Source organism: Rhinatrema bivittatum, chromosome 7 (genome assembly GCF_901001135.1).
Source record: "Rhinatrema bivittatum chromosome 7, aRhiBiv1.1, whole genome shotgun sequence".
In the NCBI taxonomy this organism is placed as follows: domain Eukaryota; kingdom Metazoa; phylum Chordata; class Amphibia; order Gymnophiona; family Rhinatrematidae; genus Rhinatrema; species Rhinatrema bivittatum.
This window is the reverse complement of record NC_042621.1, coordinates 132,103,213-132,118,274: the sequence shown is the minus strand read 5'-3', so window position 1 is coordinate 132,118,274 and position 15,062 is coordinate 132,103,213. Positions and strand designations below refer to the sequence as shown.

Sequence of the window (15,062 nt, the reverse complement as noted above, 5' to 3'; positions counted from 1 at the left end):
CGAGGCAATTTCACAGGAACATCCAAAAGAAATACCAAAAACTTCTAGAAAACAGACAGAATACTTTCTACCAGCAGCAAGAAACAAAATCAAACCAGAAAACGGCAGCAAATTCAGACGCAATAATATTCTTTGGATCACCTAAAGAATCATCCCCCCAACCCAGTTAGTACTGGGGTTTGGGCGGCTGGGGGAAGAGGGCACAATTCTTTAGGTGAATACTGATATGATTTTTGGGGGGTGAGGCACAGGGCAAGGGCGATGGGGTTTTTTTGTTGTTTTTTTTTGAGGGGGTGCAGGGTGGAGAGTACTGCCCCCCCCCCTACCCCTCCAATCCTAGCTCTTAGCCCCCTCACCAAAATGCTCACATCAGTACTATGTCATTTTTCGGGGGGGGCAGGGAGGGGCATAGACTTTCAGATGGAAACGTGTTTCTCAGTTTTAGACAGTTTAATAAAATTTTTTATTATTATTATTTATTTATTAACTTTTATTTACCGACATTCGTGAAGCACATCATGCCGGTTTACAAAGAACTCAGATGAGATACAGTAAAACAATATAGCAATATAACAATAACATTATAAACAATATAATTGTTTATAATTGTTTATATTATAAATTATATTATTTATAAATTTATATTATAATTTATAAAATTTATATTATAAATTATTTATATTATAAATTATAAATATAATTGTTTATATTATAAACAATATAATTGTTTATATTATAAACAATATAATTGTTTATAATAATAATTGTTTATAATCGGTTTACAAAAATATGTAAGTAATCCTATTCTTCTCTACAGGGGGATAGGAAGCTATGAGATCTAGTATCTTGAAGAATCAAAAGTGGCAAAAAGACAGACTACTGAGTACCGATATATTAAGTAGCAGTTCAGAGCTGCCAATTTCTGATTACTTTCACTATAGGACTGACAAGAGCAAAACCAATCATTTTCTACACGGAGGATTCAGAAGCCTGGCACCAAAAAAAAAAAAAAAAAAAAAAAAAAAAAAAGAGTTAACATGCAGAGAAAGGGAATCAGCAAAAAGCCAACAGACTGCTTATACATGGCCTACCAGGACACCAAGGAAATAGAAACTCAATAAATGCAGGCCACAATGGAAGGATGATGATCCAAGGAAGCAGAAGTCTGACCAATTCAAAACAGAAACAGGCAGCAGCAATCAAAAACCTGCTCCCTGTCCTGAGCAAGAAACAACTGTAAAAAGGATGGACAAAGAAAATACGCAGCCCTGATAACCTGCCACAGGATATAGTAACAATTATACAAGAAAGGGAGAAAGCAGAAGAAACGACCCAATTGGCAGCAGAAAAAAAATCACTAAAAAAAAAAAAATATATATAATAGTCTTAGGGGACTGCCTAGCTTCCCTAGAGAAGGCCTTTGCTTCCTGTTTCTTGAATTCAGTAAACAGAATATTGGTGATTTTACAGTAAAATACTTGCAGATATATTGGACACTTGGTAACAGACAAAAAAAGGGTTAAATTAGTGCAAGATAAAAATAAATACTGCTGACAAGTTTTAATTTTATTTAGATTTTTATATTCCGCTTTTCGGCACTTCAAAATGTACATCAAAGTGGATTACATTCAGGTACTTATAGGTATTTCCCTATTCCCATAGGGCCGGATTTTAAAAGGGTTACGCGCATAACCCTTTTAAAAACCCCCTGCGCGCGCCGAGCCTATATTGCATAGGCTTCCAGCGCGCGCAAAGCCCCGGGACGTGCGTTAAGTCCCAGGGCTTTCTTGGGGTAGGCGTGTCGGGGGCGTGACGCGGTCGGTGCGTCATCCGGGGCAGTGCCGCGGGCGCGGTTTCGGCCCAGGGGCGTGGCCGCAGCCTCCGGACCCGAATACGGAGCGCGGCAGCTGGCCCGGCGCACGCAAAGTTACGCCTGCTTCAAGCAGGCGTAACTTCTGTGACAGAGGTGGGGGGGGGGGTTGGCGGAAGGAAAGTTCCCTCCGAGGCCGCTCCGAAATCGGAGCAGCCTCGGAGGGAATGGGCAGCGCGCGCAGGGCTCAGCTCGCGCAAGTTGCACAAATGTGCACCCCCTTGCGCGCACCGACCCCGCATTTTATAAGATACGCGCGTATCTTATAAAATCCAGCGTACTTTTGTTTGCGCCTGGTGTGCGAACAAACGTACGCGCGCACGCTGTTTCTTAAAATGTACCTCATAGGGCTTACAATCTAATTTTGTAGTGCCAATCAAGGCTTCGAGCCTGACTACTAGCCATTCATGCATCCGAATCTCTTACCGAGTCCCAGGTCTCTGGCAGACAGGCACAGGTATTCCGATCTGCCTATTCTTTACACCATCCATCTTTCCCTCAATCTTCACAAGCCTCGCTGCCTCTGTAAAGCATCCCCACAACATGATGCTATCACCATGCTTTACAGCAGGGTTTGTGCTAGCAGGGTGATGTGCTGTTTGTGCCACCCATCACTTAGCATAGAGATCAAAAAGTTCCACTTTGGTTTCATCACACCACAAAAACTTCTCCCACATGCAGTGTCCCTAAGTGTTTCTTTGCAAACACTATGTGGCACGGCATCTAGCTTTTCTTCAGCAGTGGTTTGTTTCCTTCTTGCCATCCTCCCATACAGTCCATGATTGTGAAATAATCTTGAAATTTCCCATCTTCTCCACAGACCTCTGAGGTTCTTTAAAGTAATCTTAGGCCTCACAGTGACCTTCAACCCATGGCTGCTGAGTTTGGAGGGATGGCTTGATCGCAGCAGTGTCTTGGTGGTGCCAAACTGTTTCCAATTTACAAATGATGGGCCTGACAGATATTCGAACACACTGAAATTCTCTTATAGTCTTCTTCCCTTTGAATAAACATTTTTTCAGAGTTCTTTTGGCAGTTTTTAGTTCGGCACGTTTTGACCTGCATTACAAATTCATGTCATATAACCAGAAACTGTTTCATTCTTCATCCAGGAGTATTTGAAACAGCTCAACTATTGGGATGAAAGTGTAGAGTATGTTGTGTAGATCAGTAAAAATATCTTACTTTAATGCATTTTGATTTGTATTTTTTAGATGGCAAAATTTGAAAAATGTATAAAAAAATGTTGTAAGGCACCGTATCAATAGGCAAACCATTCATAGGATGTCAGATGCCCGTGCCAGAAATGATATTCAAATGTGATTATTCAGAGCAAAATGAAACAAATCTCAATGAATCTCGAAGATGTACTAGGGAAAATTGACAAACGAAAGAGTAGAAAATCACCTGGACCAGCTGATATATGCCCCCCGAATGCTGAAAGAACTGAGAAATTATATTCCGGACCTGCTATTGGAAACCTGCATCATTGACATCATCTATGGTACCTGAGGACTGGCTGGGTGCCAATGTATGCCAGTTTTTAAAAAGGGATCAGGAGGTGATTCAGGAGACTACAGATCAGTGAGTCTGATGTCCATGCCAGGCAAAATGGTAGAAACATATCACAAAGAACAAAAATTGCTGAACATATAGATAGGCATAGCTTAATGGGACAGAGTCAACATGGATTTAGCCAAGGGAAGTCTTGTCTCACCATTCTGATACATTTTTTTGAGGGTGTAAATAAACATGTGGATAAAGGTGAGCCAGTTGATATAGTGTACCTGGATTTCCACAAAGCATTTGACAAAATCCCTCATGAGAGACTTCTTAGGAAATTTAATAAAATCATGGGATAAGGGGCAGTGTCCTATTGTTGATTGCCAACTGATTAAAAGATAGAAAACAGAGAGTAGGGATAAAATAATCATCTGACTGTGAATGATTCTCTCTCACCTCCATGTACAAACTTGTTTACCTACTAATATTTAAATTTCCTAAGGCAACTCCTTAAGAGTTGCTGCCTAAAGCCGTTCAGTCATTTCAGATCCAAGCATGAGGTAAATAAATTGCCAACACAAAATATTTCCAAAAATCACTAGCTAAGTAAAACTGTGATTTTTTTGTAATTGGGTAAGTAAATGTGAGGCATTAAGATGACCAAGTTATGAATGTATACGAAAGATACACAGACAGACAGCAGCCAGGGTTGAAACCTTGACAACTGAAGCTACTACTTACAAGTTTCAAACTTGTGCTAATTCAACAATCCTATTGTCTAGTAATATTTTTAAAATGAAACCATGACAATTAAAAATGAATGTGTCAATTATATGAACTAAAATCACCAGTGTCAGAAAAAAAAAAAAAAAAAAAAGAACTATGAAAGATGCAGCAACAAGAAACTAAAGCATTGTAAAAAGATATTGACTTCATCCAGGAAGGTCTGCAAAGACTAAAAATGATTGCACAAAAAGGAAAAAGAGCAAATCTGAGGCAAAGACATAAGAGGAAAGAAGATGTGGAACTACCAAAAGCGAAACAGGTAGCCCAGTCTCAGGGCACACATCAGAATCCACGTGAGACCTAGAATCTCAGCCAGGGAGCAGCTACCACAACATGTTCCCACAGATAGCATAACACAGAAATCAGAAACTGATGTATTTATTTATTTCAAATAGGCCGCCTATAACACAGCTGGAGGTGGCTTACAGATTACAGGTAATGGATTCAAATGATAGATGCCTTGATGAAAAGCATCTATTCCCAGGCATGAAGGTACTGAAAATCAAATGCACAAACAGAACAAAGCAAGTTGCATTAAATCCCAAATTCAGCAATCCAAATATCTCATTATCCACACAGGAAAAAATGAATTAAGACGACAGCACGTTAGCTTTACCAAGACAAACTTTTGAAAAGAAAACCATCAAGTTAGTTTTGAATTTATGAACTTCCCGTTCCTCCGATGCAGGCATTTGATGCTGAAACACTGCAGTGTCGGGAAATGGAAAAAGCTGGCAAGGAAAATTGAGAGCAACATAGCGGATGGATTGTTTGAGAAGTAATTTAGAGTTTGAACATAGCTATAGGATTGTTGAAAAACAAGAGGGGTACCAAAATCGGTGCCCTGCTGGGACAGTGATTGATTTAAGAAAACAAACTTTGCTGCCATTTTCCATAACATTTCTTTGGATGTATGTTTATGTGCAACATTTATAGGCTTTCTATACTTAGATGTATGTTTTTAATAGATTTTGTATGTTTAAAATTTTAAATGATTTTTTAAAAAGTTTGTACATTTCTTTGAGAAGTATAATTACCACAATAAATGCTAATATTAGTGAGTACAAAATGGTAAAGAGAAACTGAAGAATTGTGTTCTACTATATTCTTATGTATTGGGATACTGTATGTTAGGAACATTATAGTGGGTTTGGTGTTTTGTTACAGTTTAGTCTATTTAAATTACTTGCAGTGTCAATCACCAAAGGAATATTGTTTTAAGTAAATGCTTTATAAGCACAGATATACAGGGAGGTAAGAACCAACTAACAGTTCCAAAGGAGCACCGACAGCAGAATCTGCATCTGCTACAGGAAGAGTGTGTTTAAAGTTTGCAAAAGAAATAAAGGGTTAAAACCTATTGTATGTGTGTTAAGCGTATATAAAATGCAATTTTTTTTTTGCTGTGGGAAGCTGTGAGATCTGTTTCCTAGACAAAATCATCAGTGTTTGATTTTCCCCACCCACTCCAGTCAGATAGTTTCATATATAGACTATCACCCAAATTAGAAGGTTAGGAGGGACATTTTTCATAATATGACAATTAGGGATTTTACATTAATAAGTCAATAGAGAAATTAACTAAGTTAAATTTTAATTGAAGCCCATTAGGGGTTTGATTAGGTCAAATTACTTAGCATTAGTTGGAGAGAATTCAACTTTGACTAGGAATGGAACTTTAAGTCAGTAATTTATATTAATTTAACATTTGACACACTTCAACTTAAGAGGGCCTAAAAATTAAATATATAAACATCTGCAAACAGAATAATAATTTGAAGGGAAGTATAGAGGTTATTGTTACATGTTGGTCTGGGATTCTACAAAGCATACCACACTAAACAACACCTACATAAATAAATATTGTAGTCTGGAAGGATATGATAAACAAGTGGTACTACAAACAGAGTTCAAATGAGGTAGTGGAAGATGATTTTACAGAAAAATCAGCCGAATTTACTTGCAGGAAAGCTGAAGAAAGGGAGACTATTTTGGTAGGTTGCTCTCCTCTCTCTCTACAAGTATCACAGCTCCTAACAGCAGAAGAATAGCCGTCACCACTATTACTAATTCTGCCTCTGTCCAGATGGATATCCTAATCCACAGTGAGGAACTGGTAGTGTGTGAAAACTGCCTGCAGGTCAATACCCTCAGAACACTGGTGGTGGAACAAAGAGAAACTAAGCAAGGAGGTGTGGATGGGCAGACTAGATTGGCTGAATTGTCTTTATCTGCCATCATGTTCTATGTTTCTATTACATAACCACCACCAGGATATCAGCCACAATGAATACTTCTATGACCAAGGTACCTCGGGGACTCAGAATATTTGCCAGATTCTTCTACAATGTACGGTAACCTTGGGTTGCAAGCCATCCCAAATAAACAGGGAAAGCTATGAGCAAGGAGCAATAAGAACTGCAACAGCACCTTTCCTAACACAGAACAGAACCTCAGCAGAATCTTCACCAACAAAGAAACACATACCTGGGACCCAGAAATATCCTAACTAGAAGATACCAGGAGACCAGAACCATAGCACACATTCCACCAATGCAGCACCAGCACGGGACACAAGATCCAGCAATGCCCACTACAGCTGTCCAGACCAGGAAGATGTGAATTGCACTTGAAGACCATAACTAAGCAATGCTGAATCTCTTGTGTAAGAATCTATGTTGGAGAGGACAATTTTATAAGCCATTTACATGTGTAAACAGGCTGTCTAAAATTGTCCTCTCTCATTGCATTATTCCACAACATGCGTATTTTCTGCAATATAGAGAAGGTTTTCCCCAGAGGCAAGTTTAGAGTCAGAGGACGATAACGCATGAAATCCTTATTTTCAAATCTATGAATGTTATTTTCCATGACAAAAAGTTTCCCCAGAAAAGGCAGGCACAAACACATACACACACTGTTTTTGTTATTTGGAGCAAACGCCATAGGTAAAAAAGTACCCATGGACTTTATCCCAAAACACGGTTTGAAAACTTCCCCAAAAACTTGTATGTATGTAGAGATCCAAGATGGCGGATCTGAACAGATATGCGTGAGGCTGCTCCGTTGGTCCCTTTTTGATTTCCATTGAAATGCCGCACACAGCGAGGAAGTGGCAAGCTAAGGAACGCGAAGTTTTGTCTGCTTCCCCGGTTATGCCTAAGCGGGGCCTGATGGACGCCCATGTGGTCTGGGAAGCGTTCACTCCGGGAGTTGGCTTGCAGCAGGGGATATGGGAGGAAGCTGAAAATGTCCCCCTGCATGAGCTACAAACAATTTTGTCCCCAAAGGATTGAAGGCCTCCAGAGAACCCGGCAGAGGTGAGACTCTCCAGTCAGCTACATACTTCGTTGGGAGACTAGGAAGAAGAGGTTGGTGGTTTAATGGTGGAGAGTGGGAGAGAGTGTGGAGGCTCAGACATTCAATAGCCAGAAGGGGAAGTATTGCTAATTTCTTTACTGCCTAAAAAAGATTTGGTTAAACTTTTAAACATAGGTATTTACTTTTCAGCTATTTTAGAGTTTTATGTAAATACATAAAGTAGATTTTCAGGTTTTTCTGGCGGCAGCAGGAGGATGACATTACAGACCCATCTGCTGATAAAAAAAACATATGTAGCTGAGGAGCAGTCACTCAGAAAAGGGGCAGAGCAGTGGATCTAAGGCAGGCAAGGCAACTGTGGAAACTTCTCAGTGTTTATCCAATAAACACCAACTTCATTTTTTTTTTTTTTTTTTACTGAGGTACTTTATTGCTTAAAACCTAACCCAGTTCTATTCTTCTTTCACCCTTATACTACCACAGTAAAGAAATTCCTATGGATCTCCGTTGATCTTTTGCCATTTAACAGAGCAATATGTAGAATACAAACGAAGCAAATGATGATTACAGAATGGTTGTCTACAAAAGGAAAGACATGAGCACCAAAGAACCTCTGTGCAGCTTGAGGATCCTTTCATCATCAACTGCTCATCAGAAGCAGAAATCACTTTCTGCCAGGACTACCTCTCAATTACCTGTACATGCAGTCACTGTAGAAACAGGTTATTTAGTCAAAATATTTATTATGTAAGGAAGCTGCATAAGCTTTGTGAATCAGGCTAGTGTGCCACAAGCTGTACATTAGAATAAAAGTATTTCATGTTCGCTTTCTCTTGTATTAACTGGAGGATAGAGTTATATTATTTATATTTAAAATCTTTTCTATACCATCGTTAAGCTAGGTACCATCACAACGGTTTACAACAAGGCACAAATATTAATATTGGTAGATGTCTTGATTTCTATTCACTAAACAGGTGCCATCGGGTTACTGTAATATAGTTTTATCATAAATATTAAGTGGTGGGTGTGATACATTATGTCCATTCTTATCTGTGACCGCTTTAAAATAGATTAATTATAATATCTTATCCTTTGGTGGTGAATGAAAGTATAAAAAATTACAATACACACACGTATATATTAGGGTAATGTGTGTGGGTGTTCTGCAGACCGCATCCTCTACTCTGTGGATTTTACTCTCCATTCTCTCTGTGATACGCTTGTTTAAATAGCCATGTTTTAAAAAATTTTTCTGAAGGTTTTGATGTCTCTTTGTAAGCGGATTTCTACCGGCATGGTGTTCCATAGTATAGGTCCTGCTAAGGAGAACGCCCTTTCCCTTACTTGGGTTAGCCTTGCTGTTTTGACCAAGGGAATAGTTAGTAATGCTTTATTGCTGATCACAGGTTTCTGTGAGGGACGTGTACGCGAAGGGCTGTGTTCAGCCATTCAGCTTTTTCATTATGTATTAATTTATGTATGGTACATAGGGTTTTATACTGTATTCTTTGCTCAATGGGTAACCAGTGTAATTCAGCTAGGGTTTTGGTGATATGGTCTCTTTTACCCGTCAGAATTCTTGCAGCAGTGTTCTGTAGTATTTGGAGCGGTCTTATCGTAGTGTATGGTAAACCCAGTAGAAGGGTTAACTTGATCCTTAATACTAATAAGACTGAGACTCTCATTATTTCTGCTGATGAAAACCAGGTTCTCTACAACCCCTTAAATGTAACACATTCACTCTCAACAGACATTAACCACTCCTCTTATGTAAGAGATTTAGGAGTTCAATTAGACAACCAATTCAATTTTAAAACTTATGTCCAAAACACCTCAAAAGAATGTTTTTTTAAATTACAAGTATTAAAAAAACTTAAACCTCTCCTTCACTTTCGAGACTTCCGACTAGTGCTACAGTCCTTAATCCTTACCAAATTAGATTATTGTAATTCTCTCTTGTTTGGGCTCCCTGCAATAACAATAAAACCTCTACAGATGGTACAGAATACCGCAGCGAGACTACTTACTAATTCAAATAAAAGAGATCATATCTCTCCCATACTGCAGTCCCTACACTGGTTACCTATCAAAGCCAGGATTTCGTTCAAAGTACTTATGATGATACATAAAGATATTCATAAAACTGCCCCTCTCAATCTATGCCATCAATTCCGTGCTCATTCCTCTGAAAGACCTATCAGAAGAGCTTATTTGGGCTCTCTACATGTTCCCCCTACCAAATCATTACTAAGCAAAAGAGCATTATCTACTTCTGGGCCGACGCTTTGGAACACTCTTCCACCTGACCTCCGTCAAGAACAGAGTCTCCTGACCTTCAAGAAGGACTTAAAAACTTGGCTGTTTAATCAAACTTTCCCTGAAAACCTTGGTTCTCCTAGATGCAGATCCTAAAACATGAATACAAGACTTTAACTATTCATTTTATTATTATTATTATTATTTTTTTTTAATCTTATTTATTTATTTTATTTATGATTGACTCACAATTTATTTATTGTGGCTATAGGCTTGCTGTTGTTCCTTAATTCCAATTGTTTCTAAAATGTTCAATGGTTTATATGCACCGTTTATTGTATCGCCTCCTAGCGAAAGTTAAGTTCTTTGTAAACCGGTGTGATCTATATCCTTTATAGGAATATCGGTATATAAAAATTCAAAATAAATAAATAAATAAATAAGGGCATTACAGTAGTCCGTGCTAGCGAAAATCAGAGCTTGTAACACCGATCGGAAGTTATTAGTTGTTAGTAGTGGTTTTAGTCTTCTAAGAGTCATGAGTTTGGCGTATCCTTCCCTTACTTTTAAAGATATATGTTGCTTTAGGTTTAGCTCTGTGTCAATTATCACTCTGATGTTTCTTACTTTCTCTGCTAATTCTATTTTTTGGTTGTTTTTGAGTGTGATTGGGTTTTGAATGATTTCAATGGTTTTTACGTTCTAAATGTAGGAATTCTGTTTTCTCTATATTAATAACTAATTCCATTTGGTTTAGTAGCTGTTTGATGATATCAAGATACATGTTAGCTATGTTTAGTGTTTTTTTCTATTGTGTCATCGATGCGTAAAATTAATTGAATATCGTCCGCATATATGCAATGTGAGATGCCCAGACCTGCTAGCAGGTGACATAGTGGCAGCATGTATATGTTGAATAGAGTGGCCGATAAAGCTGATCCCTGTGGGACTCCTGTTTGAAGGTTTATTTTTTCTGACATTATGTCTTTGATCTGTACTTGGAAGTATCTATTATTTAGGTATGATTTGAACCATTTGATTGTATTGTTACTTAGTCCTATTTCTTCTAATCTATTTAATAGGATGTCGGGATTTACAGTATCGAAAGCCGCTGATAGATCTAGCATCACTAGAATGTAATGTTTACCACTGTCAAAGCCTCTCATGATGTTGTCTGTTAGTGCAAGCAGTAGTGTTTGCAAAAGCTGTGTTGTGATGAGTACAGTATATTGTTTTCCAAGTGTTCCGCTAACTGTTTTTGTATAGCTTTTTCTATTAATTTAGCAATTGGTGGTAAGTTTGATTCTGGCCTGTAATTGTTCAGGATGAGCGGATCGCTGTTTTTTTCTCTTTAGAATTGGTTTTACGATTGCCCCTTTTAGTGTGTCTGGCATGGTTCCTTCTTTTAAGGATAAGTTAATGATATTTGTTAATATCAGAGATACTGTCAGCTAATTTTTTTTATTTCTATGGTTGGTATTATGTCATATGCATGTGGGGCGGGGTTTATCTTTTTTAGCATGGCTTCGACTTCTAGTTCTGATATTTCATTGAATGTCGTCCATTGTTTAACATCTCTTTTTTGCATTTTAATGTTTTGTTTAGTTATATTGGGAATCTTTGTTTTTATGTTCGTAATTTTGTCCTCGAAGAATATAGCTATTTCATTACATCTATTTACTGGTAGGTTTTGGGGAGAGAGAGTCAGTTTTGTCATTGGTGAGGTTTTTTGTTTTTTTTTACAAAGGTGAATAGGGTTCTTGGGTTGTTTGCGAATTTTTCTATTTTAGTACTATATGTAACTGCTCTTCTGCACTATTGTTCAATTTGTAAAGTTTGTTATAATTGCACCCCTGTTTCTTGTGAACCAGCATGATGGGACTACCGTCTTGAATGTTGGTATATAAAAAACTTAAAATAAATAAATAAATAAAATAATATTGTTTCTTTGCATTGAGGATTATTTGTTTATAATAGGCCAGGTGTTTTCTGTATTTAGTTAGGTTTTCAGTTTTGTTTTCTCCATTCTTTTGGTTTCCTTTATCTTTTCATTATACCAGGGTTTTGTTTCTTTGGGTTCCTTTATGTTAATATATTTTATTGGGTTTATCTCGTCAGCTAAATTCTTGGTTGTTTGCATCCATGCTGTAGTTGCGGAGCTGCAGTTGGTGTAATCCATTTTTGTTAGTTTTTCTTTTAATTTGTCTTTTAAGGTTTCTATGTTATAAGGTGGGTGATATTTAAATTCGATGGGTTCGCTTTTTTTTGTTGGTAATTGTTCAGTATATTTGATAGTGGATTGTATGAGAAAGTGATCTGATCAAGGGATCTGTGTGTAGTCTGTTTTAATGTGTTCTAAGTGGCTGTGGTTGATAAACGATAAGTCAAAAAAGAGTGTCCTGCTTTGTGAGTGGGCTCATCAGTAATTAGTGTGAATCCTAATGCTGTCATGATATCTAATAGCATTTGGCAGGTTTTAGATAGGGGATTTGCATCCATATGCAGGTTGAAATCGCCTAGTACCATGGTGGGTTTTGAGGTCTTTAAGTGGATTGTTAAGAATTCAATTAGTGGGGAGATGTTTAGTTCTAGTAGGCTTGGGGGGGGGGGGGGGGATAGATATATCTATCTATCTATATCTATATCTATCTATATCTATCTATATCTATCTATATCTATCTATATCTATCTATATCTATCTATATCTATCTATATCTATCTATATCTATACATCTATATATATATACACACACACACACATATTATGCTCAGAATGAAAATAAAAGAACCCATTCAGAACCAAAACCTAACACACAGAACCCCAGTTCTAGTTTCAGCCAATATTAAGGTAGCTGATGGGATGGAACGCTTTCAGACTTGAGGAGTTTCCACCATGAGGTGCAGAATGTGCAGAATGATAAAGCAAGTACCAGAGCTTACATCACCTGTAGTATAAATGCTCTGAGGGCCATTCTCAAAAGCATTTACCCTCTTTCTACCCCTTCATTTTACCTGGGTAAAAAACAGTCTTGACAGAAAATTGCTTTCCTCAAATGTGGCTAGAAAATACACTTGGGTTCCACAATGCATGCACTTTTAGCCGTGGGCAAAAGCGACATTTCCTCAAGCATGTTTACGTCGCGGGGAAACAATATGTGTGCAATTTATTTTAAAATATATTTGCCCCTCCTCTGCCTCCCACATAAATACAAGGTGCAAAGCATGTGAATGTTTTTAATGTGCACACGTTGCACGTGCTAATTCTCCAAAAGAGAAATGCAGGTCATTTCCCTTTGAAAAATGTGTTTGAAGTCTGTTAACAGCACCCATACAGTTTATAAGTAAGTGGTCTATCAGAAAGTTACTCCCATATTTACTATTATAAAAATACAGCAATGCCAAGTTCTATAGAAGCAAAGCAGTATGTCTCCATTCTCTATCACTACCAACCAACTTCCTCAAATAAAGGAGGCTCAGCTCTCTCTGTATTTAAGTGAACTGACATGAACAGGGTTAGAGATACTATTACTCTAGGAGCAAATATTTCAACAGCTTTAAGTGTGACCCCCACATATACTTACCGGGTACCCAGGATAGGCAGAGTAGCCTGAAGGAGGATAGCCTGGGTAAGACATTCTGCAAAGGGAAAAACAGATTCAGTCACCTCTTACTCAATTCTTCAAAGCAAGTAAAACAGTAAATGTAAAGTCTGGCTGGATGCCCACAGATGCAGGGGAGGGGAACCCAGGCCTACTACCTGGGAGAACCGGCCCTACAAGTGCTCTGGACTAAATCCTGCTGCACAAACAGATGAAAACAATGCTAAACTTAAATGTGTCTTACTGTGAAATGGGCACAAATGCAGTCTACATTCACTATTTCCATTTAAGATCACACCAAGAGGCAGAGAGACTGCAAATCACAGACGTTCTAGAAAACGTGGCAGAATGTGCATATTTGTTTCACAGAGAGAAATTTTACTGCACAGGTGAACTCCTCTATTGTAACACTTTGGGGCAAATGGGAACAGAACCCCAAAGAATACAAGGACAGGGGGGAAATCCTCATGGGTTATAGTATAAGGGTGAGAGGGTAGCACATTCCAAGAGAGACACACAGGAACTTCTCTTGTGTTACATTAGAAGGGTGAAAGGAGAGAAGAACTTGGGAGGTTACAGGCAAAGAGGGAACCCCTTTATAGGCTGATGCAACATCACGACATAAAAAAAAAACATGTGCCCAGTTTGGATGTTAGTTTTTTTTGTTTTTTTTTAACATGTGCACATTCACCTCTCCTGAGCACTCAATGCAATAGGCAAATGAGCTGCTATGCTAAAAGGGACATGCAATAGCTAATTTGTGCGTCCCTAGCATTCTGCATCAAGCGGCCAGGAGAGTGGCTGTGCATCCACAACAGGCTGGCCAGAGCTCCCCCTTCTCCTAACAGGCTGTTCCCGATTGGTCCTTTTCACTGACAAGACCAATCCCCTTTCAGGACAGCCTTCTAAAAGGAGATTGGCGCATTCATTGTCACATGCCAGTGAAAGGACCAATTGGCAGTAAGTGAAGGAGTAAATAAAATATTAAGTGTCGAGCACTTAATATTAAATTTATTCACTCTTTCAATCGGGCTAGAACTTAGGGATGCTTTCTGTGATTCCTACTACTGTATCGTGACAATACTAATAGGAGGAACCACGGAAAGCAGAAATTTTTTTTTTTGAGCCCTTGTGTGCGGCATGATTCCACTTTCTGTGGTTCCTCCTATTTAGTATTGTGACGATACTAATAGGAGGAATCACAGAAAGCAGAGTTTTTTGTTTTTTTTCATGAGCCCTTGAGTACGGCAGGAGTTATATTTGCCACATTAAAATGGGCACCTTGGCTGCGTGGCAATTTTTGGTATTGCAGGGCAATAGCTAATAGCCTCATCTACATGGAATTTGCATGTGATGAGTGGTATTAGCTACATGCTCAACTGGACGCATGTTTTGGATGTGCTAATCTCTGTGTCGCATCGGGTGTAAGTCTAGCGTATCCAAAACGCACGTCCAACCATGTGTTAAGGGGTGCTTCAAAATTGTGGGGTTTTAGATGGGATTTAAACCTGGCAAGAGAGGGAGTCTAAGGAACCAGCTCAGGAAGCCTACTCCATGCACCATAAGAAATATGCTGCCAAAAATACCCAAGGGATAAAATTTACCACAGTACAAAAAACATACAGCAATACAGGTTAAATCCTTGTCTGTTTTCACTTCTCAGGGCCAGACATTTACATACTAAAAAATACCTTTAACTGAGCTCTATTTGTATCCTCCACCTG

At 38.4% G+C, this 15,062-nt stretch overlaps 1 protein-coding gene across 1 annotated transcript in view; it reads right to left on the bottom strand.

Annotated features, from left to right (window-relative positions):
• Window positions 1-15,062, bottom strand: part of ANXA7 (annexin A7) — a 169,930-nt gene that overhangs the window by 140,734 nt on the left and 14,134 nt on the right. The window contains exon 2 of the mRNA XM_029609149.1: window positions 13,321-13,375. Coding sequence (XP_029465009.1) covers window positions 13,321-13,375 — 55 coding nt within the window. The remainder of the gene's footprint in view (window positions 1-13,320; window positions 13,376-15,062) is intronic.